The sequence below is a fragment of the Protopterus annectens genome, chromosome 1.part1, assembly GCF_019279795.1.
Source record: "Protopterus annectens isolate FY-2018-M chromosome 1.part1, PAN1.0, whole genome shotgun sequence".
In the NCBI taxonomy this organism is placed as follows: Eukaryota; Metazoa; Chordata; order Ceratodontiformes; family Protopteridae; genus Protopterus; species Protopterus annectens.
This window is the reverse complement of record NC_056726.1, coordinates 958,864,157-958,888,566: the sequence shown is the minus strand read 5'-3', so window position 1 is coordinate 958,888,566 and position 24,410 is coordinate 958,864,157. Positions and strand designations below refer to the sequence as shown.

Sequence of the window (24,410 nt, the reverse complement as noted above, 5' to 3'; positions counted from 1 at the left end):
TCCATTTTCCACTCATATGGGTCCATGAGATTTCTGCTTAGTTCGTCTGCCAGTGTATTTAGTTTTCCTGGTAGGAACTGAGCCTGTAGATGCACTTGGTAGCTCAAGGCTGTGTTTCACAGAGCCATGGCTAGTCTGCAGAGGGGGTATGAATGGGTACCCCCCTGCTTGTATATGTACCACATAACAGTGGTGTTGTCCATCTTTACCATTAATTGTCCTTGAAGGCTGTCAGAGCATTCTGTGCAGCTAACATTTCTTTTTGACTGATATGCATGTGCATTTGACTTTGATTCCATTTGCCTTGAATGCACTTCCCTGCCAGGTGAGCCTCCCATGCATAGTCTGATGCATCTGTTGTTAGGGTTTGGGCGGCAGGGGGTAGAGTGAATGGTAGTCCCTTGTTTTGGTGGCAGGCCTCTGCCCACCAAAGGAACTCTCTAACTGTAGGCAAGGTATGATAGGAATCATTGCTTCTAGATCCTGAGAATGTTGACATCATAGGCTTTTTAGATACCATTGAAGTTTCCTCATATGCAGTCTTGCATATGGAATTAGGAGAATGCAGGAGGCCATGAACCCCAAGGTTTGCAGTATTTGCCTTGCAGATAGCAGGGTTTTTGTGGCCATTAGTTTGAAGCAAGTTGTCAAATGAATTTGTTTCTCTGGCGTGAGGAAAGCCATCTGGGAAGTTGTATTCAAGCTTGCTCCCTGAACTGTAATTTGTTGACAGGGTACAAGATGCGATTTCTTTTCATTTATGGTGTACCCCAAACAAGTAAGCACCTTTTGTACAAATGCCAGATGATTCAAAAGTATGTCCTGGCTTTCTGTCTGAATTAGACAATCGTCCAGGTATGGGTATATCTGAATATTTCTTTGCCTGCAAAATGCAATGACTGGAGCTAGGCACTTTGTGAATACCCTGGGTGCAGTAGATAAGCCAAAGGGCAGTGCAGAGAACTGATAGCGCATGTAGCCTGCTTTGAAGCATAGGTATCTTCTGCAAGTTTCCCTGATTGGGATGTGCAGGTAGGCTTCCTTTAAATCCAGTGTTGCCAACCAGGCACCCTTGCCTAACATTGGAAGCAACTGGTTAAGAGTAAGCATCTTGAATTTTGGGATCACCAAAAAGGTGTTTAGGATAGAAAGGTCCAGGATAGGATGCCATGAGTTGTCTTTTCTGGGTACCAGAAAAAGTCTTGAGTAGAAACCTTGTCCCTTTTCCTCTTCTGGTACAGTGTGAATAGCCCTTATGCTTAGGAGAGAAAGTACTTGCTTTTGAGCCTCTGCCCACTGATTTGGGGGTAGATCTGGCCAACCGTTTGGGGTTGGTAATGTGTGGAAGTGAAATCTGTATCCTTGGGAAACTATATTTAAAACCCATTTGTCCTGGGTAATGAGTTCCCAGTTTTTTTCCTGCAGAGCAATCTTTCTCCCTAAAGGAGCAGTCAGTTGAGAAGGGCTTGGAAATGTTAAAGTTAAGTCATTGAGACAGTTTACCATAGGGGGAGTGTTACTACTCCCTGATTTGGAAGTGGGAGCCCCCCAACTGCTTAGTCCTGTGCATACCCTGGGACAGAAGCCTGTGTGTTTTGCTGGTTCTGGGTTTGGACTGAGAAGGCCTGGAAGAGGCAGTAAAGGACCAATTCTTAGAGGGCCAAAGCCTATTAAATCTTGGAGGCTGTACTTGTAGGAAATCTTTAACAGTTTGCATAGATTTAGCTTTTTCCTCCATCTTTTTAAGTACTTCTTCTGCCTTGTTGCCAAACAGGCAGCCCTGATTTAAGGCAGCATCCAGCAATTTAGCTTTAACATGATCTGGCAAAGATTGCTCCTTAAGCCAAGCATGCCCTCTAAGTACAAACCCAGTGACAGCAACTCTGCAAGATGCCTCTAGTGAATCAAAACCACATTGCAAAGTATGTCTTCCAACTTGCTCAGCAGAATGCATTAAATCCTGTAAATCCTTATTTTCAGCACAGTCAGGAATCATCATTTTCTGTTTAAGCAATCCAATAATATGCTGCTGATAACTTTAACATATGAAACTGGCAGTTTAAGGCCCTAATGGCTAAGGCTGTAGAAGTGTATACCTTCTTACCCAATCTATCCAGCGCCCTGGAATCTCTATCAGAGGGGGTAGGATTTTTGGCAGTAGTCGCCTTAATGCCCTTGGGTCCTTGTGAAATGGTCTCAGGATCCGCTATAGGATTTTTAAAAAGGAACTTGTGAGAGTCAGGAACCTTGTAATATCTATCCGGTTTTCTGGGAGCATGAGGTAAAGAGTCAGGGGCCAAGCTAGATTCCGAAAAGGCATCATCAAAAATGTCTAGTACAGGGGGGATAGCTAAAGGCCTGTGTTGGGGCAGGAGTAAGAAATCCCTAAGCCTCTTTTTAGAATCAGAGTAATCCTGGCTTTCCCAGTGAAAATGCTCCCTAAGAGTATGCAAGGTTTCATTAAAAGAGAAATCCTCTGGGGGGGGGGGGGGGGCAGAGTCCTCTGCATCAGAATCCTCATAGGTAGACAAGGGTAAATCCTGGTCATCAGAGGAAACTTTTAGTTATGTACTTACCATAACTTTAGATGTTTGGGATCCATCTCGCCTACATTCTGTACTGATGGGTTCGGAGCCGATCCTCGGCTCCGACTCGGCACGCTATGCTATAGAGCGAAGCCTCTTATTGGCTGAGCTATTCTATATCCCAGGATGCACCACCACTACTTCCCCAGATCTTGTTTGTCCGCACTCAAGCACACACACATAACTGTTTATATAACATTGCCAGATGTTTCAAGATGAAACGATAGTATACGGACCATCCGGTCTCTTCTGATCTCTAAGGCAGGGAGAAGGAGGGTGGGTTATTAGGAATGTAGGCGAGATGGATCCCAAACATCTAAAGTTATGGTAAGTACATAACTAAAAGATGTTATGTGATCCTATCTCGCCTACATTCTGTACTGATGGGACAGCGTCCCTAGCACCTGATTCCTGGGTGGCTCACTGGAAAACACTCCTGAGAACTGTGGAACCAAATGAAGCTTGCCCCCGAGATGCCACATCCAATTTGTAGTGGGAAATGAAGGTGTGCGGAGAAGACCACGTAGCCGCAGCACAAATGTCGTTAATGGCAAGCTTAGAATGGAATGCTATTGAAGTAGCCATAGCTCTTGTAGAGTGAGCTTTGACAGAGGTTGTAAGCTCTTTATTAGAAGAGGAATAAGCCTGACTAATACAGTCCCTGATCCACTTGGCAACAGTGACCTTTGTGACGGCTTTGCCCAATTTATTGTCCGAAAAGGACACAAACAATTGATCTGTTTTCCGTGTTTGTTGGGTCCTATCTAAATAAAATCGCAATTGTCTGTGAACATCCAATGTGTGGAAGATGTATTCTGCTTTGTTTGAGTACTTTGGGAAGAAAATTGGTAGTTCTAATGACTGTTGTAGGCAAAAACTGGAACAAACTTTAGGGACAAAGGATGGGTTAGGCCTGAGGGATACTCTATCTTTGTGAAAAACCAGGTACAGTGGTTTGACAGATAGAGCTTGAAGCTCTGAAACCCTTCTGGCTGAAGTAATTGCAACCAGAAAGGCAGTTTTCCAAGAAAGAAATTTCAAATCACAGGTTGCTGCCGGTTCGAAGGGGGAGGAGGTTAAGGCACGTAATACCACATCGAGATCCCACGGAGGAGCAGGATGAGAAATCGGAGGTCGTAAAAGCGCAGCACCTTTTATGAAGGTTTTACACAATCTGTTGCTCATCAAAGGTGGGTTTATAGATTCATGAAAATTGGAAATAGCTGCCAATTGGACCTTGATGGTAGAGACTGAAGAACCTTGATTGAATAGGGAAGTTAGAAATTTCAGAACTTCTGACACCGGGACAGTGATGGGATCTAGACCCCGGAGTTGAGCCCAAATAGCAAATCTCTTCCATTTGCTAGTATACAATTTCCTAGTGGCAGACTTGTGGGCCGAGGATAATATACGTATGACTTCCAGGTCTAAGGTATGATTTCTGACTATAGTCGGAAGAGGAGGAGCCAAGCTGTTAACTTCAAAGAGTGAAGGGACTGATGGAGTTGTCCCGACTGATGAATTAATAGGTCCGGGATCTGATCCAGGAACCATGGACTGTCCAGAGCATACTTCCGAAGATAGGGAAACCATACCTGACAAGGCCAGTAAGGGGCAACTAGAATCATTTTGCTCCCTGAGTGAGTCACCTTTTGGATCTCTCTGGGAAGGAGGGGAACCGGAGGGAAGGCATAAAGCAAGCCGGTGGGCCAAGGATGGGCTAGGGCATCCCTGGGACTCACCCCCGGAGCTGAAGTGAGAGAGAAGAATTTTCTGCACTTCGCATTCAGCGGGGTTGCGAAAAGGTCGCAACAAGGAGTTCCCCATCTGCTGAATATCTGAGTTGCCACTGCATCGTTCAGAGACCACTCGTGAGGAGAGAGAATAGTTCTGCTTAGTCTGTCGGCTATCACATTGGATTTCCCAGGGATATGATTCAGTACCAGAAAACGTCTGGTCGCCACTGCCCATTCCCAAACTCTCATGGCCTCTCTGCAAAGGGGGTAGGATCTGGTCCCTCCCTGTTTGTTCAGATACCAGACTACTGACATGTTGTCGGACTGAATGGCGATTACACCCTGAGGGAGGTAATCGTGGAGGGCTTGTAGAGATAGAAGCACCGCCCTCATTTCTAGAATGTTGATATGGAGGAGACTCTCGTCGGGATGCCAATTGCTTTGGACTGACCTGCCCAGGTAATGCCCCCCCCACCCCACCTGGGAGGCGTCCGTCATCAATGTGGCCGTAGGAGGAGGTGGAACAAAGGGTCGTCCCTGATCCAGATTGGAGGACACCAGCCACCAGCGGAGGTCCTGTTTGCAGGTTTCCGTGATCCATATGAGATGACTGAGAGGGAGATCCTGAAAAGACTACTGGGTCGATAGGAGCCACTGGAGAATTCTCATATGCAATCTTGCTAAGGGGACTAGGAGAACAGTGGCCGACATGGAGCCTAATAACTGCAGGACCATCCTGGCTGGGGCTTTGGATTTGAGAAGTAAGGCCCGGACTTGAGCCTGTATAGTCTGTATCCTTTCTGTAGGAAGATAGACCGGCATTTGCTTTGAGTCTATCTCTACTCCGATGAACCTTATGTGCTGAGATGGCAGCAACACAGACTTTGGCCAATTGAAGGTGATTCCAAGGGAAGTGCCTAGTGATATGGTGGCTTGTAGGTTCTGCAATAGTAGACGCCTGGAGGTGGCAGTCAGGAGCCAGTCGTCCATATACGGAAACACCTGGAATCCTAGACTCCTCAGGTGAGCAGTCACGACCACCAAACATTTGGTGAACACCCTGGGGGCTGTGGTGAGACCAAAGGGCAGTGCGCAGAACTGAAAATGACTGTCTCCTAGGCTGAAGCGCAAATGTCTCCTGGACGCGTGATCTATCAGGATGTGATAACAGGCGTCCTTGAGATCTATGGAGTACATCCAAACACCTTTCTCAGCAATGGGAGAATGGATTGTAAGGTGACCATTCGGAACTTGGACTTCTTGACTGAACGATTTAGGTTGCTGAGATCCAAAATGGGCCTCAAGTCCCCGGTCTTTTTTGGCACCAAAAAGAATCTTGAGTAAGTCCCTAATCCGATCTGGTCTGCGGGGACCAGTTGGATGACTCCTTTTTGAAGCAGCTTTGAGATTTCGAAGGCTGCGATTTCCCGTTGACTGGGTGGCGGGTCCGGGATTTTCCTGGACGGCGGAGGGGTGTGTGGAAAGGGGATGGCGTAACCTCCGGCAATGATTCGAAGCACCCATCGGTCCTGAGTGATACCCTCCCAGGCTTTTAGGTGCCTTGAAAAACGACCCCCGACTGGCTCCGGAGCTGCACAGTCGGGCAATCCTTCAGGGATTGTGGAAGGCTGAAGAGCCACAAAAGGACTTGCGGTCTCCAGTGTTGCAGGGGCCTCTGCCACCTCTGGGACGGCGTCTTCCAGAAAAATTTCCCCCTCCTCTGCCTCTAGAAGGGGTATCATCCTGCTGCGAGGGATAAGACTTCTGTGATTTACGGAACCACATCTTCCCTCCTCTTTTAGCCTTGAGGTAAGGCCAAAAGGGAGTGGAAAACCGTGCCCCTACGGCAGTCAAAGTCTTACCTTCTTGCTCACAGCGGGTCAATGTGTCCTTTACCTTGGGTCCAAACAAAGAGGACCCATCAAAGGGAGCGTCGGCAAAGGAAGACTTAAAGGCTTCCGCAAAATGACACAGGCGGAGCCAGGCTTGCCTCCGTAGAGCAACACCCGTACTGCCGCTCTACGCCCCTTGGCTGCATACGAAATGAGCCTCATGGACGAGTTTGATATTGATGACAGAGTAGCCAACTGAGAGCCAACCGTCTGGGCCAGCTGCTCAGGTAGGTTACCCAAGAGGGTATCTGAAAGCTCCTTGATCAGATCCCTCTGAAATCTAGTGAAGTGCGTCAAATAGTTCAGGTACCTTAAAGTAAAGGCCGCTGAACTGAGGGTGCACTTCCCGTACTGGTCCATGCTCCTAGACACCTTATTAGGAGGATGGACAGACGTCGAAGCCTCTGCTACATCTTGTTGGGTAGCAGATGCCACCACCAGGGCATCTACAGCCACACCTTTGGTCAGAAACTCCTTCTCTGGGGGTGCTGATAAGAACTTATTTGGGCGAGCAGGCACCGGTTCCACAGAGTCTGGATGCTCCCACGCCCTTCGACAGATCAAATCTAGGAGCTCGTCGAAGGGCAGAGACACCCAGGAGACGGAGGGCTGAGCCCCGAAGGCCTTGAGGAACACCGACTCGTCAGCGGAAGGGGGTTTGGAATGCCAGCCTCGTTGTTTGAGGGCTTCCAAGATGTCTGCAAAGGAGACATCATCTGAGGACGACTTAGGGGACCCCTCCGCATCATCAAGATCGGTGTCCGAAGTGAGAGACTCATCGGGGGAGTCGACGTGCTTCCTCTTGCACAGTCTTTTCCTTGGGGGTTCCTCCGAAGAAGCTTCAGAGGCACCTCCAGGAGGGGGGGAACCCCCACTGGGGGTGACCTCAGGCCCCGGGGCTCCGCTGTCTAGCGACAGGGGGACTACCAAAGACCCAGTCTCCGTGTGTAGGGAAGGTGCTGGTGAGACCGTGGAGGTAGCCAAAGAAGATTTGGCCAAAGCACTCCTCATGGCCCTGAAGGCCGGACCGCCAGAGTCCTGGGAAGGTCCACCCCCCGTTGCCACAACAGTAGACGGTACCCCCGCAGCTGACGCACCGAGAGGAAGGCTCGGAACCGAAACATCGGTCCCGGCGTTCCCCGAGCCGACCGAGGAGGTCCGTGTGCGAACTCCGACTCGAGCGGGTTGGAGTAAGGGTCGAGCCGACCGAAAACCTCCATCGGCTGCACCAGCACGGGCTCCAACGGTGCCGAGGCTGTTGGAGGAGGAACCAGAACTGCAGGGTGGGCCATCGGCTCCGGCCCGAATGGGCTGGAGCGAAACTAATTTCTGGAATACAGGAGACTGAAACAGTCTTAGGAGCACCCTGTCGATGTCGAATCCGACATCTTGGAAGATCGGGAGGAGACCGACGGTCGAACCGACTTCTCCATCGGCTCCGAAGGACTGGGGACCGGCTCGAATAGACTCGACCAGTATCGGTGCGAGGAGATTCCATAGCAATTTCCCTCGGTGCCGAGGAGGGCTTCGGCGCCGAAGGGGAAGAGTCTGAGCCGGCAACCCTCATCGGCTCCAAAACCAGTGGAGCCGATGAAGGTGACCCGCCTCTCGAAGCCCCAGCCATCGGCTCCGAAACCAGAGGAGTCGAGACTGGAGGCATCGAGGCAGATCTTTCCGCCCTCGGCTCCGAAGTCCGTGGAGCCGATGGAGAAGCCTGCCTAGATTTCTTAGTGGTCGGTTCCGACGGGCTGGTCAGAGCCGACTCTTTCTTTTTCTTAGCTGGAGAGGAAGAGGAAGATAAGGCCTCCTCGAAGGAGGGTTTGATAAGCCCTTTTAAGATCAATTTATTCTTCCTCTCTTGGAGGACCCTTGAGGAAAAAGCGTGACACACGCTGCAAGACTCCTGAAGGTGTTTGGCGCCTAAACAGTACACGCATAAGGAGTGATCATCGGTGATGGACATTTTATAGTTGCATCTCGTGCACTTCTTAAATCCGGTCTATGCTCCTCAGACATAATGCCTGTAGACTACTCACTATCTCAGAGAAAACACAACGTATGTCACTCAGTAAAAGATTTTCACAACAACAACAAAAAACCTTTTCTTTTTTTTTTTTTTTTTTTTTTTTAAAACGAAAGGCGAAAGCCCAAGAAACTTAAACAAATACAACTACAAACACACCAAAAAGGAGGGCCAAGAACCCCCTAACTCAAACAGGTACTTGACCTCCAAAATACAAGAAGACTCGCTACAGAAATAGGGGAAGGCCCCTCTAACTTAAACGGAAACCTTTCCCTATTCAGTCACACAAAATTACCACAAAAAAATTACAAAAACACACTTATACACAACGATAGCTGTTAAAACAGCTTTTGGGTAAAGATTAAAGAATTTCCTGACAGAAAAACTTTCAGAAAAAAAAGCACTTAGCTCAGCCAAGTTCGAGACCACGTCCTAGCTTGTAAGCGGCAAACAAGATCTGGGGAAGTAGTGGTGGTGCATCCTGGGATATAGAATAGCTCAGCCAATAAGAGGCTTCGCTCTATAGCATAGCGTGCCGAGTCAGAGCCAAGGATCAGCTCCGAACCCATCAGTACAGAATGTAGGCGAGATAGGATCACATAACATCAGAAATTTCAGAATCCTGATCAGAAGTATCATAAGCAAATTCAGTCCTAGGTATCATAGAGGGGGAAGGTTAGCTTCCCCTGATTAAAGTAATAAGGTCTTTATCCATTTTTATCATTTGTTTTTTTAGGCATAGAGGCCTGACCATGCGGTCTGGGTGTTGGTTTTCTAGGCATGTTTCGAGTTTTAGGTCTTGAAGAAGAAGATGGCGTCAGTTTAATATGCAAGTCAGTAGGCCTGAATACACCCTCAGAAGCCAGTGCCTGCACAGCAGCTCCGGACCCATCCAAGGTAGAGACATCCGCAGGTTCCACAGTTGAAGCATCACAAGGCATACCGGACTCCAAATGGGTCTCAGTAGAGGCCTGCGAATATGAAGTAGCGGGTATCAGGGGCTGCAAAAGCACCTCACTGAGTACCAGCGAACTGGCGACTAGCTTAGGAGAAGCATCATCGGCAGTTTTGGACCTAGGCGGCCTGTTTCTGTCTATCTTTGCGTTTTTTTCGGAATGTCCGTAGTCGGGACCGAAGACATATCTGGATAATTGAACAGAGTACCAAAATATTTAGAAGTGTAAATATACAGACGTCGAATAGTTTGCTGTTTAAATAAGGCACAAAACCGACAGCGAGGTACGTCGTGGTCAGGGCCTAGGCAAGGAATACAGTAGGAATGAAAATCTTTATGAGGTATTTGCTTTCCACAAGCAATACAATTATTGACTTTTACTGACATTGGTTTAGAGCAAGAAAAAGTTTCCCCAACGGGGTACTTAGCTTTAGTTGAAGACTTCGGTTCTGAAACTCAAACGAAAATTTCAGGAGTCGGCCGAATGGCACTTGCGAAATGCTTCTGCTTCGGGCACCGCACGATAAGAAAGACTGGTGTAATGGCATCGGCTGCATGCTTTATACCCCTGACTACCTGATGTCATGGAAGATGAGACAGCAACTGACGCAGGACCCAAGACTTTGATAATCAGGCCGACTGAGGGCTACTGCAAGCAGATAATCCAAATATGATGAGTGCAAAGTGAAACACGAAGAACATCTCCCTTTTGTCCATTTTTATAAAGGAAATGATAAAATAATGAAAAAGTACAGCTACATGAAAAAATAGTGATGTTCAGCTATTTATATCATTGAAAAGGGCATGTGCCTATAATGATCACTATTAAACATTTTAAGTTTTGATAGATGAAGGAAAAATAAATAGCCAACAATCTTTATCCATGATGCAGACAAAAATTATCCTGTACTGGTGCAGGAAGTGACAAACAACACTGACAGCAGTGAGGAAAAACTGAACTAGTCTCCATCAGTGTCTCACATACTAACAAAGGTAACAGGAAACACTGAAACAAGTACAGTGCAGGCCTTCATGGCGGGAATATAAGCACAGCTGGTGAAACCTCTGACCAGAAAAAAGGCATATCAGATGGGTAAACCCAATGCAATGATTTACTGCCACCCAGTGAAATGATTCAATGTCACAATGACCCCACCCAAAGATCATTTTCTAAAGTAGCATGTGAAATTTCATCAGAAGGAAATGTCTCCACAAATGGACTGATGCACCCAAAAAACTCGGAATACATCTTGGACAGTTACACATATTTATTAAAAACCAATAGTACTACAAAAGAAAAGTACAGTTATGTACACTTACTATAAATGTAGATGTTCGAGTGTATTCACTGTTGCAGTCATCACATTTGGGTTATCTGCCTGTAGGTAGTCCTCTGCTGGCCTGAATAAAAGAGTCTTTGGATTCCTGCGTCATTACATCAGTTTTTCTTGCCCCAGATGTTAGATGCCCCCACAATGGGAAGCAATTATATGTTATGGTACACCTCCATAAAAAAGCAAATACAACAGAAAAACTTAAATACAACAAACAAGAAGGAAAGGTAGAGCCAAGAGAAGTCAGGGGGCTGGAGGGAGGGTAACTAGGACTGCAACAGTGAAAACACTCAAACATCTACATTTATGGTAAGAGTACACAAGTGTACTATGTTCTTCGTGTTTCACTGTTGCAGTCATCACATTTGGGTTGATTCCCAAAGCTAAGGAAGAGAGGAGGAAGTTAAAGAGCATTATGGCCAGCTATTAAGCCCTGCAAGACTGCAATGGCAAAACCAGCTCTGGATTTACAAAAAATAGGCATGTGGTAATTCTTGGTAAAAGTATGTACAGAGCTCCAGATAGCAGCTTCTAGGATATCCCTAATAGGGACTCCTCTGAGAAAGGCTGCAGAGGTAGATGAAGTTCTGGTGGAATGTGATCTTATCCCCTGTGGGGTATGTTTTCCATGGCACTTGTAGCAGAAATGAATGCAATGGGCTATCCATTTGGAAATGGTTTGCTCTGAAATGGCCTTCCCATCTGCCCCTGCAGTAAAGCCTACTAGCAGCTGTTCAGATATTCTGAGAGGCTTAGTCCTGTCCAAATAAAATCTAAGTTGCCTGTGCACATCCAGAGAGTGCAGTATTCATTCCCCTTTGTTTTGTGGATTAGGGAAAAAGTAGGCAAAATGAATGGACTGATTTAGGGCCACATTAGACAACACCTTGAGCATAAAGGAAGGATTGGTCCTGACGGAAACCCTGTCTGCATGGAAGATAATGAAGGGTTCCACTGCCATGAGGGCCTGTAATTCAGACACTCTTCTTGCTGAAGTGATGGCTAGAAGGAAGGCTGCTTTCCAAGAAAGGAATTTCAACTCTGTTGTTGCAGCTGGCTCAAATGGGGGGGGGGGGGCTTTTCCAATAAAAGTTAAGGTCCCAGGCTGGAGTGGGGGCTCTCCTGGAGGGGGGGGTTCTTAATTTTTTGGCCCCTCTAAGGAACTGTTTTAGTATGGGGTGAGAGAAGAGGGGTGGCTCAGTATTATAATGCGCTGAAACGGCAGAGATATGAATTTTAACTGACGATAAGGATAGGCCCTTGTGGAGCATTTCTAACTGACGATAAGGATAGGCCCTTGTGGAGCATTTCTGTTAAGTACTGAAGAATATGAGGTAAGCTGGGCACCGTTGTGCCCATCCAGATTCTGGCTCCAGGAACAGTATCTTTTCCACTTTTCAGCATAGGATTTTCTAGTACTAGGCCTCCTTGCCTCCAGAATGACATCTAGCACCTGCTTACTGAGGGATGCTATTGCAGAGCTCAAGGAATTAGCCAGGCTGAAAGGTTCAGGGTTTGAAACTGAGGGTGCAGAATCTGGCCTGCCTGCTTGGACGGCAGGGAAGGGGTCTGAGGTAGGTGCCATGGTTCTAGCAGCGTCATACTGCGCAAGAGGGGGTACCAGTGCTGGCGTGGCCAGTCTGGTGCAATCAGTATTGTCCATGGCTTGTCCTGTTTGATCTTTAGCAGAACATTCGAGAGGAGAAGCAGAAGGGGAAAGGCATAAACCGAGAGGCTTTGCCAGGTAAAGGACAGGGCATCCAATTTCCAAGCTTGAGTGTGGTGTGTCCTTGTGCAGAATTTGTCCAATTGGTAGTTCTGAGGGGAGGCGAACTTCTGGAGTCCCCCATTTGCTCCTCAAGATGTTGAATATTTTTGGTTCTAGTTTCCATTCGTGTGGGTCCATGAGATTTCTACTTAAGTCATCTGCCAGTGAATTTAGCTTGCCTGGCAGGAATTGAGCTTGTCGGTGCACTTGGTAGCTCAAGGCTGTGTTTCACACAGCCATGGCTAGTCTGCAGAGAGGGTACGAGTGGGTTCCCCCCTGCTTGTTTATGTACCACATAACTGTGGTGTTGTCTGTCTTTGCCAATAGTTGTCCGGGAAGAATGCGGTCTTTGAAGGCTGTCAGGGAATTCTGTACAGCTAACATTTCTTTTTGATTGATACGCAGGTACATCTGTCTCGGGTTCCATTTGCCCTGCCAAGTGAGCCCCCCATGCATAATCTGATGCACCTGTTGTTAGGGTTTGTGTGGCAGGGGGCAGAGTGAAAGGGAGACCCTTGTTGTGATAGCAGGCCTCTACCCACCAAAGGAACTCTGTCTTTATACAAGGAATGATAGGAATAATTGATTCCAGGTCCTGAGAATATTGACACCATAGGCTTTTTAGATACCATTGTAGTTTCCTCATATGCAGTCTTGCATATGGAATTAGTAGAATGCAAAAGGCCATGAACCCCAGGGCTTGCAGAATTTTCTTTGCAGATAGCCGATGTTTTGTGGCCTATAGTTTGAAGTAGGTTGTCAAATAAACTTGTTTCTGCAGAGTTAGGAAAGTCATGGGGCAGTTGTGTCAAGCTTGATCCCAGGAATACAATCTGTTGGCAGGGTACTAGGTGAGATTTCTTTTTGTTTATGGTATACCCCAGTGAGGTTAGAAGTTTCTTTATGAATACCAGATGTTGTAATAGCAAGTCCTGGCTTTCTGCCTGAATCATGGGTATATTTGAATATTTATCTGCCTGCAAAATGCAATGGCTGGAGCTAGACATTTTGTGAATACCCTAGGGGCAGTAGATAAGCCAAAGGGAAGTGCAGAGAACTGATAGTGCATGGAGTCTGCCCTGAAGCGTAGGTATTTCCTGCAAGATTCCCTTATTGAGATGTGCAGGTCAGCTTTCTTTAAGTCTAAGGCTGTCAGCCAGGCGTCTTTGCCTAGCCTAGGAAGAAGCTGTTGAAATCTTACCATTTTGAATTTTGGAATTACCAGAAAGGTGTTTAGAATAGAGAGGTCCAGGATAGGACGCCAGGAGCGTTCTTTTTTGGGTACCAGGAAAAGTCTTGAATAAAGACCTTGTCTCCTTTGTTCTGCTGGGACAGATTGAATAGCCCTGATACTTAGAAGAGAGAAAACCTGCTTTTGGGCCTCCGCCCACTGATTTGGGGGTAGGTCTGGCCAACCGTTTGGGGTTGGTAGTGTGTGGAAGTGGAATCTTTATTCTTCTTTCCTTCTAAGGGAGCAGGCAGTTGAGCAGATCTTGGAAGGGTTAAGATCAAGTCATTGTACCATTTTTCCGTGGGGGGGTGACTTACTACTCCCTGCTTTGGAAGTGGGAGCTCCCCCCCCCCCCACTGCTTAGGTCTGTGCACAGCCTGAGACTGTAACCTAGGTGGTCTGCTGTTCCTGGGCTTGGACTGAGAAGGCCTGGAAGAGACTGGAAAGGACCAGTTCTTTGAAGGCCAATGCCTACTAAATCTGGGAGGCTGTACTTGTAGGAAATCTTTAACAGTTTGCATAGATTTAGATTTTTCCTCCATCCTTTTGAGGACGACTTCTGCTTTCTTGCCAAAAAGGCGGTCTTGGTTTTAGGGAACATCCAGTAATTTAGCTTTAACATGATCTGGCAAGATTTGCTCCTTAAGCCAAGTATGCCTTCTAAGTACAGACCCAGTGACAGCAGCCCTGCAAGATGCTTCTAAAGCGTCAAAACCACATTGCAAAGTATGTTTACCAACTTGTTCTGCAGAATGCATTAAATCATGTAATTCTTCGTGTTCAGCACAGTCAGGAATCAACATCATTTTCTGTTTAAGTAGTCCCATAATATGCTGCTGATACTTTAACATATGAAACTGGCAATTTAAAGCCCTAATGGCCAAAGCAGCAGAAGTGTATACCTTCTTACCCCATCTGTCTAAGGCTCTAGAATATCTATCAGAAGGGGTAGGATTTTTGGCAGCAGTAGCCTTAATGCCTTTTGGTCCTTGAGAAATGGTCTCTGGATCCGCAGTAGGATTCTTGAAGAGGAACTTGTGAGAGTCAGGTACTCTGTAATACCAGTCAGGTTTTCTGGGAGCTGGAGGTAAAGTCTCTGAAGAAAGGCTAGATTCCAAGAAAGCATCCTCTACAATGTCCAGAACAAGAGGGATAGCTTAAGGCCTGTGTTGAGGAAGGAGTAAAAATTCCCCAAGTCTCTTTTTGGAGTCAGAGTAATCCTGGCTTTCCCAGCAGAAATACTCCCTAAGAGTGTGCAAGGTTTATCCAAAAGAAAAAAACTTCTGAAGGGGAAGCAGAGGAAATGGAATCCTCTGCATCAGAATCCTCATAGGTAGATAAGGGCAAAACCTTGTAATCAGAAGGAGCAGAAATATCAGATTCCTGATCAGAAGAATCAGAAGGAAAATCAGTTCTAGGTCTCTTAGAGGGGGAAGGCTGGCTTCCCCTAATTAAGGTAATAAGGTCTTCAGCCCTTCTAAGCATTTGTATTTTAGGCACATGGGCCTGAGCCTGTGGTTTGAACGTTGGTTTTCTAGGTGTGGGGCGAGTTTTAGGCCTGGTTGAAGACGATGGCGTCAGTTTAAAATGCAAGTCTGTAGGCCTGAATACACCCTCAGAAGCCAGTGCCTGCACAGCGGCTCCGGACCCACCCAAGGTAGAGACATCCGCAGGTTCCATAGTTGAAGAAGCATCTTGCGGCATACCAGACTCTGAATGGGTCTCAGTAGAGGCCTGCAAATCTGAAGTAGTTGGTATCAGGGGTTGCGAAAGCACCTGAGTACCAGCGGACTGGCGACTAGCTTAACGGAAGTGTCGTCGGCAGTTTTGGACCTATGCAGTCTGTCTCTGTCTTTATCCTTAGGGTTTTTCGGAAGATCGGTAGTCGGATGGCTTAACGAAGCCATTTTGGAGTACTGAGAAAAAGAGTATGAAAGTAATTTGCTGCAAAGATAGCCAGATGACGAATAGTTTGGGGGTTGAACAAGGCACAAAACCGACAGTGAGGGACATTGTGGTCTGGGTCTAAACAGGGGATGCAGTACGAATGAAAATCTCTATGAGGTATTTGCTTTCCACAGGTAAGACAATTGTTAACTTTTACTGACATCGGTTGGAGCAAGAAAAAGGATCCCCAATGGGGTACTTATCTTTTCTGAATACTTCGGATCTGAAACTCGAAAACGATAATTTCAGGAGTCGGCCAGCTGGCACTTGCGAACTGCTTCTGCTTCAGGCATTGCACGGCAAGAAAGACTGGTGTAATGGCGTCGGCTGCATGCTTTATACCCCTGAAGACCTGACGTCATGGAAGAAGAGACAGCATCCGACGCAGGAATCCAAAGACTCTTGTATTCAGGCTGGCTGAGGGCCATCTGCAGGCAGATAACCCAAATGTGATGTCTGCAACAGTGAAACACGAAGAAAGTACAGTTTTGTACCTACCATAAATGTAGATGTCCGAGAGGAATGCATCTGCAGTCCTTACAAATGGGTTGTCCTGTCGTCAGGCAGCCCTTCGGTCGGCCGGATTCCAAAGTCTGGGTCTGGCTTCGGCTGGTGTCGCACTTCACCCGACGTCATTGCGGCAGTTCTTCAGGTATAAAGGCATCAGATGACGCCATTTTCCCCAGTGTTTCTTGCCCCAGATGCCAGGTGCCCTCTTGGTTGGCTAAATTTGGATAAATGCCAAAGTTTCCAAATAGTAGAGAGCAAACACACAAAATAAACATGTATGTACATATATACAAACAAATACACCATAATAGATCCCCCCAAGCTAGCTGAAGATTGGTAAGTACCCTAGGAGTACCTCAGAGGGGAAGGAGGGTGGGTAATCCTGACTGCAGATGCATTCCTCTCGGACATCTACATTTATGGTAGGTACAAAACTGTACTATGTCCTTCAAGGATGCATCTGCAGTCCTTACAAATGGGTAGAATACCATAGCTAAACTAGGGGAGGAGGTAATGAGAATAGATTATGGTGTAGTCAGGATCCCTTGCAAAACAGCAGTGGCAAAACCAGCGCGGGATCTAGAGTATAGAGGTAAGTTATAATGCTTGGCAAATGTATGCACGGAGGTCCAAGTAGCAGCCTCTATAATGTCCTTGGTAGCCACTCCTCGTAAGAAAGCTGTGGTAGTGACTGTGGCCCTTGTGGAGTGAGGTCTGATGTTCCCTGGAGTTTTCTTTCCATGGTAGGAGTAACAAAATCTAATGCAATTTCCTATCCATTTGGAGACTGTCTGTTTAGAAATTGGTTTTCCTTCTTTTCCTGTTGCATAAGCTACCAGAAGCTGGTCAGTTTTTCTATTGTTTTTTGTCCTGTCCAGGTAGTAGCGTAATTGCCTGTGTACATCCAAGGTATGTAAGAGCTGTTCTCCCCTGTTCTGTGGATTGGGGAAGAATGTAGGAAGGTGGATAGCCTGATTTAAAGAGACTCTGGATACCACCTTAGGCATAAATGTAGGATTTGTTCTCATGGACACTCTATCTTGATGGAAGATCAGGAAGGGTTGTACTGCCATTAATGCCTGTAGTTCAGAGACCCTTCTTGCTGAAGTTATTGCCAGCAGGAAGGCAGTCTTCCAGGATAGGTATTGCAAGTCTGCTGTAGCTGCTGGCTCGAAAGGAGGTAGAGTCAGTTTTTCTAGCACAAAGTTCAAGTCCCATGCTGGCAATGGAGGTTTCCTGGGAGGTTTTACATTTTTAATTCCCCTCAGAAACTGTCTGAGCAGAGGATGCGAGAAGACATGAGGATCCAAGCTGTATTGTGCTGAAATAGCTGATGCATGTATCTTGATGGAGGAATAGGACAGGCCTGTATGGAAGAGCTCCGCCAAGTACTCCAGGATGTTGGCTATGTTCATCAGTGTCACATCTTGCCCCTTTGCAGTACTCCAGATGAGATATCTTTTCCATTTTGCTGCATAATTCTTTCTTGTTGAAGGTCTATGAGCCTCCAGGATTATGTCCTTAACCCTTTGGGATAAATTTGGGTTAATTTCTGTTATGTAATGTTCCAGGCAGTTAGCTGCAGAGTTTTTAGGTTTGGATGCAGAATGTTGTAGTTGTTCTGTGTCAGCAGTAATGGGATCAGGGGCAGTTTCCATATTTGTTCCCGGGACATGCTCCTCAGCAGTGGATACCAATGTTGTCTTGGCCAGTCTGGGGCTATCAGAATGATCCTCGGACGTTCCTCTTTGATCTTGAGACGCACCTTGTGCATCAAAGGAAGTGGTGGGAATGCGTATGCTGTCAGGCTTTTCCAACTGAAGGATAGGGAGTCCACCTTCCAAGCAAGTGGGTGGTAAGACCTTGTGCAGAATTTCTTCAACTGATGATTGTATTGTCTTGTGATGGTTTTGAAGATGTCCGGATGCAGCATCCATTCGTGGGCATCTGTTGTAGTTCTGCTTAATATGTCTGCTAGAATGTTTTCCTTCCCTGGTACATAAATTGCCTGTAACTGAATGTTGTAGTTCAGAGCCACATCCCATAGGTCCAGTGCCAGCCGGCATAGGGGGTATGAGTGTGTGCCTCCCTGTTTGTTGATGTACCACATAACTGTGGTGTTGTCTGTCCTTATCAACAACTGGCCTTCTTGGAGTAGAGGTCTGAATGCCTGGATTGCCAATTTTACTGCCATCATTTCTTTTAGATTTATGTGCAGATGCAGTTGGTCTTGAGTCCATAGGCCTTGAATGCACTTGTCCATCATGTGTGCCCCCCAACCAAAGTCTGAGGCATCTGTCGTGATAGTTTGTCTTGGTTGACTTTTGCAGAAGGGCAGTCCTGTGTTTGATTGACAGGCCTGAGCCCACCATAAGAACTCTTGTTTCAGGCATGGGATCATTGGAATTTTGGTTTCCAGGCTGTGCTTGTGCTGAGACCACAAATTCTTTAGGTACCACTGTAGCTTTCTCATATGAAGCCTGGCATGAGGGACCAGTATTATGCAGGATGCCATGAAGCCTAGAGCTTGTAGCACTTTTCTTGCAGTTAGATGGCTCTGCTTTGTTAATGCCAAGAAATAGAGAGGAAGTTGCTCTTTCTTTTCTGCAGTTAGAAATGCCATTTGTTTTGTTGTGTCCAGTTCTGCTCCCAGAAAGGTTATTATTTGGGATGGAATCAGCCTTGACTTTTTGGTATTGACTGTGTATCCCAGGGCTTGTAGCAGGTAGATGACTCTTTGTAAGTCTTCTGTTAATTTGTTTTTGTTGTCCGCTTGTATCAGGCAGTCGTCCAGGTAGGGATAGATTTGTATTCCCTGAAGTCTGCAATGAGCGATTACTGATGCCAGGCATTTCGTGAACACTCTGGGCGCAGTAGATAAGCCAAAGGGCAATGCTGAGAATTGATAATGCTCTGATCCTGCAAGAAATCTGAGGTATCTTCTGCAAATTGGTCTTATGGGGACGTGCAGGTATGCCTCCTTGAGATCTAGAGTTACCAGCCAAGACTCCTTGCCCAGCATGGGAAGAAGCTGCTGTAGGGTCAGCATTTTGAATTTTGGAACAATGAGGAATGTGTTTAGAGCGGACAGGTCTAGAATAGGCCTCCATTTGTTTTCTTTTCTTGGTACCAGGAAGAGCCTGGAGTAAAATCCCTTCCCTTGCTCCATAAGTGGTACCTTTTCCACAGCTCGCATTCTTAATAATTGAGATATTTGTTTTAGAGCTTCTGCCCTTTGAGAAGGTGGTAGGTTTGGCATTCCTCTCTTTCCTGGTAGTGTATGGAAATGGAACCTGTAACCTTTGTCTATAGTCTGCAAAATCCATTTTTCTCTTGTAATGCAGTGCCAGTTTCTTGAAAATAATGTTAGCTTTCCGCCTAAGGGTGCTTCTAGTTGTTCCCTGGTAGGCGGTGCCACCGCCAAGTCACTGTGATTGAGTTGTTGTAGTGGTGGTGGCTGTATTCGTGCCTCGTTGGTTGTTACCCTGCCACTGGCGACCCCTGTAGGCACCCCTGGATTGGTATCTGCCTCTAGAGCGCCTATTCCTGCCTCTTTGTGCCTTAGAGGAGTCCGGAAAGGACCAATTCTTGGAGGGCCAATTCCTGCTAAACCTTGGAGGTTGAACTTGTAAGAAATCTTTTACTGTTTGCACAGATTTTGCTTTCTCTTCCATCTTTTTCAGTACCTGCTGTGCTGGGGCACCAAATAAATTGACCTTGTCCATAGGTGCATCCAAAAGCTTAGATTTGACATGGTCTGGTAATGCCTGCTCTTTCAACCATGCATGCCTCCTGATAACTGTGCCAGTCATGGCTGATCTAAAGGAAGCCTCCAGTGCAGAATAGCCACATTTTAAAGAATGGTTACTAACCTGCTGTATGTTATGTAACATTTCTTGAACATACTTTTTATCTAAAGATTCTTCAGAGGACAGCTTTTTAGTCAACTGGTCAAGCATAAACTCTTGATATTGAATCATATGAAATTGGCAGTTCAAAGCTCTAGCTGACAAAGTAGCAGAGGTGTAAACTTTTTTACCCCATCTCTCTAAGGACCTGGATTCCCTTTCAGAGGGGAGGGGGTTTTAGAAGAAGTAGCTGCTACAGCTTTAGGGCCCTGGGAGATAGTCTCTGGATCTGCAAAAGGGGCCTTATATAAGTGGTGATGAGTGTCCGGGACCCTGTAGTACCTATCTGGCTTAGTAGGAGCCGGAGGTAAAGTATCAGGAGTAGTGCAAGCATCATTAAATGCATCATCAACAACAGATAGAACTGGAGGAACAGCTAAAGGCCTATGCTGTGGCAAGTGTAGAAAGGTCCTAAGCCTTTTTCTAGAATCTGAGAAATCTTGGCCCTGCCACTGAAATTGTTCCCTCATAGCATACAAGGTTTCCCCAAAGGAAAATTCCTCAGGAGGAGAGGCTGAAGGGATGGATTCCTCAGCATCAGAGTCTTCGTAAGGAGAATAAGAAGCCTCAGGAGGGTCTGTATGTTCTGAATCATCAGAGGAATCATCTGTGGCTACTGGCTCAGGGGGCTCTGCTCTAGGCCTCTTTTCTGGAGAAGGGAGAGAGGCCCTGTCTGGATGAGGCTGGGATCCACGAATTAAAGAGATGAGATCCTCTGCCAAAGAAAGCATATGGGAGCTGGTGCTGGGCCTGTGAGAGGGGGGGCTTGGCAGGCACAGGTTTTGAAGTTTTGGCTGCTTTAGCCCTGGCAAAGGCCTTAATAGACATAGCTGGAGGAGGCCTAGCAGCTCCACGTGCAGGGGTAGAAATATCTAGGGGAATGGTGTCTGATAAATCCTGTGAAATCGCAACAGAAGGCTGGATATCAGAAGTCGTTTCTACCAGGACAGAAGGGGCCTCGGTAGAAGGCAAGTTATCGGCTGAAGAAAGAACCGCTTGCTCGGTTTCGGCCGAAACCGAGACACTCGTGGTTTGCTTAACCGCGGTTTCAGCCGAAACCGCGGACCGCGAGTGTCGGTCCTTTTCTTTGCGCTTTTTGGTTATTTGCGTAGTCGGAGGATCCGACGGCATAATGTAGGCAAAATCAGAGCCGAAAATCTGTTCAGCAAATTCTGAGCGACATCTAAGCGTCCGTCGGTTAAAAGAAGCACAGGCTAGACAAGCTGCTACGTCGTGGTCTGGGCCTAAACAATGAATGCAATAGGAGTGGAAATCTTTATGAGGTATTTGTTTCCCACAAGATAAACAGTTATTAACTTTCTCTGACATCGGCTGAGGCAAGAAAGAGTCCCCAACGGGGTACTTAGCTTTATAGAAGTCTTCGAAGTAGTATTCGGTAGTAGTAATCTCTGGATCTGACCGACCGGCACTTGCGAACAGCTTCTGCTTCGGGCGCCACGCGGCAAGAAAGACTGAGGAAAATGGCGTCGGCTGATGCCTTTACACCCGAAGAACTGCCGCAATGACGTCGGGTGAAGTGCGACACCAGCCGAAGCCAGACCCAGACTTTGGAATCCGGCCGACCGAAGGGCTGCCTGACGACAGGACAACCCATTTGTAAGGACTGCAGATGCATCCTTGAAGGACATCATCAGCAGCACATTAAACTATTTTATGGGTTTCAGAACTGAACATTAAAATACTACTAAGAGTGTGAATACCTTCATCTGTTGCATTTTTTTCCTCTGCGATATTAGATAACCACCTACAAAGAAAATAAAACCAGATCAGATTACAGTTTTCTTTTGACCTTTTCAAAAATCACATACAAAATCACATGCAAAAACATGAGCATTTCAATTACCTTAAACATGGCTGAAAATAAATTATTTGTTGTTTTACTAACCAGATACTTACACATTTTACATAGCTGTCCATTTCAGAACTGAGATTTGAAAGCTACAGTACATTTAAAATAAAAAACTGGAAGCCCCTCAAAAGTCTGTACTTAGTCCATTATTTTTTCTACACATCTGAAAAGAATGTGGATGATGCCCTGATCTTTATGTGGATGATTCTGTATTTCCATCTATTCCCACTTACCAGACATCAAACATACAGGAACCTTCTATCCATTTTTAAATAAGGGGTAATGGCTCATTTGTTGGAAGATTACTGTCAATCAACTTCCTCAAAGGTAAATGTATTCTGGAACTTTACCATGCTAAACTCGGTCACGCAAGAAAAATAAGTTATGTCTTACCATAACATTCCATCTGTGTTGTAGATCTTTATTCATTCATTACTGTTAGGACTTTGGTTCTGTCCTCAGAACCGACACGGCCGTCACCAAGCTCACGCCAGCCAAAAACTCTCAGCTAAGACCTACCCATAATGCCCCTCTCATAGTCTCTTCAGATCGAGTTTGCCCGCCCTTGTAGTATAGAAATAATAAAAGAGACAGTAGGAGGCTCTGTCTGAGTAAATACCTTAACTAGGGAAAATCATAAAGTCCACCAGGAGTCCAGTCAGGGGGAAGGAGAGTGGGAAGTAATGAAGGAATAAAGATCTACAACACAAATGGAACATTATTGTAAGACATAACTTATTTATCTGATGTTGTAAATCTTTATTCATTCATTAGGACCGGAGTCCCCAGCTACTTCAGTCCTGGGTGGCCCTACAGAAGGATATTCCTGAGCACCACAGAGCCAAAAGATGCTCATCCCCTGGAGGCCATGTCCAATTTGTAATGAGTGATAAAGGTATGAGGTGTCTTACCCAAGTGGCTGCTGCACAGATATCAACCATAGAGGCTCTGGAATAATGAGCCTTTATTCTGGAAGGTAAAGACAGTTTATTCTGATAATAGATAAAGGTAATGACGTTTCTGAGCCAGGACGATAGAGTCACTTTGGAGACAGGCCTACCCAGTCTGGGTCCTGCAAAGGCCACAAACAATTGATCTGTTTTTCTGAAAGATTTAGTTCTGTCCAAGTAAAAGCAAAGTTGCTTATGAACATCAAAGGTATGCAAAAGGTATCCCACTCTATCTGAATGCTGAGGGGAAGAAAACAGGCAGGTCAATAGACTGGTTGATTGAAAACACAGAAATGACCTTGGCCAAGAAGGATGCTTCAGTACATAGGGACACTCTTTCCCTATGAAAAATCAAGTAAGGTCTCTTGACACTCAAGGCCTGCAACTCAGATACTCTTCTCGCTGAGGTACGGGCTACTAGAAGTAGAGACTTCCAAGACAAAAATTTTATATCACATGAATGAGAAGGTTCGAAAAGAGGGCTTGTTAACGACTGAAGCACCAAAGCGAAGTCCCAAGGCTCTATGGGGAGTCTGACCGGAGGTTTAACATGTAATATTCCTTTCAAGAAGGTTTTGCACAGACGGTGTGACATAACAGAAGAATTATCAAATCCATTGTGAAAATCTGCAATAGCTGCTAAATGTACAGTAATTGTCGATGCTGAAGCTCCTGCATGTAAAAGGGTAGTCAGGTATTGTAGGATCTTCTGAACAGGCATGGAGAAAGGGTCTATGCCCATGAAGAGAACCTAGCCCACTTACTAGAATAAATTTGCCTGGTGGAAGGTTTGTGTAAAGCCAAAAGTATGTCACTGACAGGAGATGAAATATCAGGAAGCCTGGCAATCATCAGAAGTGGAGGAGCCAGGCCGTGGAGATTGGGGTCAATCAGTCCCTGAGGGTGAGACAGCAGACCTTGGGACTGATCCATGATCCACAGGCTGTGAATCAGATGAGGCCATAGGAAAGGGAACCAGACTTGACAGGGCCAATAAGGAGCAATGAGGATCACTTTGCTTCTCAACCTTTGAGCTTTCTGGAGGAATTCTGGGATGAGGGGAAATGGGGGAAAGGCATACAGCAGACCCAGGGGCCAATCGTGTCAGAGCATCCCTTGGTGACTCCCCCTGAGGGGGGATCAGGGCAAAGAAGCTTCTGCATTTGTTGTTTAGAGGGGAAGCAAACAGGTCACAGCAAGGCCTGCCCCACTGGCGGAAGATCTTGTCTGCTATTACAGGACTGAGAGACCACTCATGAGGCATCAGGATGTTTCTGCTCAGATTGTCCGGAATAAGGTTGGAACTCCCAGGAATGTGCATTGCTATAAGAAAGCGGTTGAAAGCTATCACCCAGTGCCAGATTCTCATGGCTTCCCGACACAGGGGTTAAGACCTGATTTTGCCTTGTTTGTTGATATACCAGACGCCCAACATGTTGTACGATTAAACTGCAATGGTCCCGGAAGGGAGGCATGTATGGAATGCTTGCAACGCTAAAAGAACTGCCCTCAATACCAGGACATTAATGTGCAAATTGGCCTCCACGGGGGACCAGATGCCTTGGACTGTCTTTCCCTGGAAACCCCCTCACCCCACCGTAGCAGGGAAGTGCCTTTGGTCACCGTGGCCCTGGGCTGGGGAAGGCAGAATGGTCGATACCAAAGATTTGATTCTGGTTTCATCCACCAAAGCATTTCTTT

General features: G+C 46.3%; 1 protein-coding gene across 3 annotated transcripts in view; it reads right to left on the bottom strand.

Annotated features, from left to right (window-relative positions):
* Positions 1 to 24,410, bottom strand: part of TAF1B (TATA-box binding protein associated factor, RNA polymerase I subunit B) — a 1,822,186-nt gene that overhangs the window by 912,470 nt on the left and 885,306 nt on the right. For all 3 annotated transcript variants that reach the window (XM_044079209.1, XM_044079201.1, XM_044079215.1), the window contains one exon: positions 21,611 to 21,654. In XM_044079209.1, the coding sequence (XP_043935144.1) occupies positions 21,611 to 21,654 (44 nt within the window). The remainder of the gene's footprint in view (positions 1 to 21,610; positions 21,655 to 24,410) is intronic.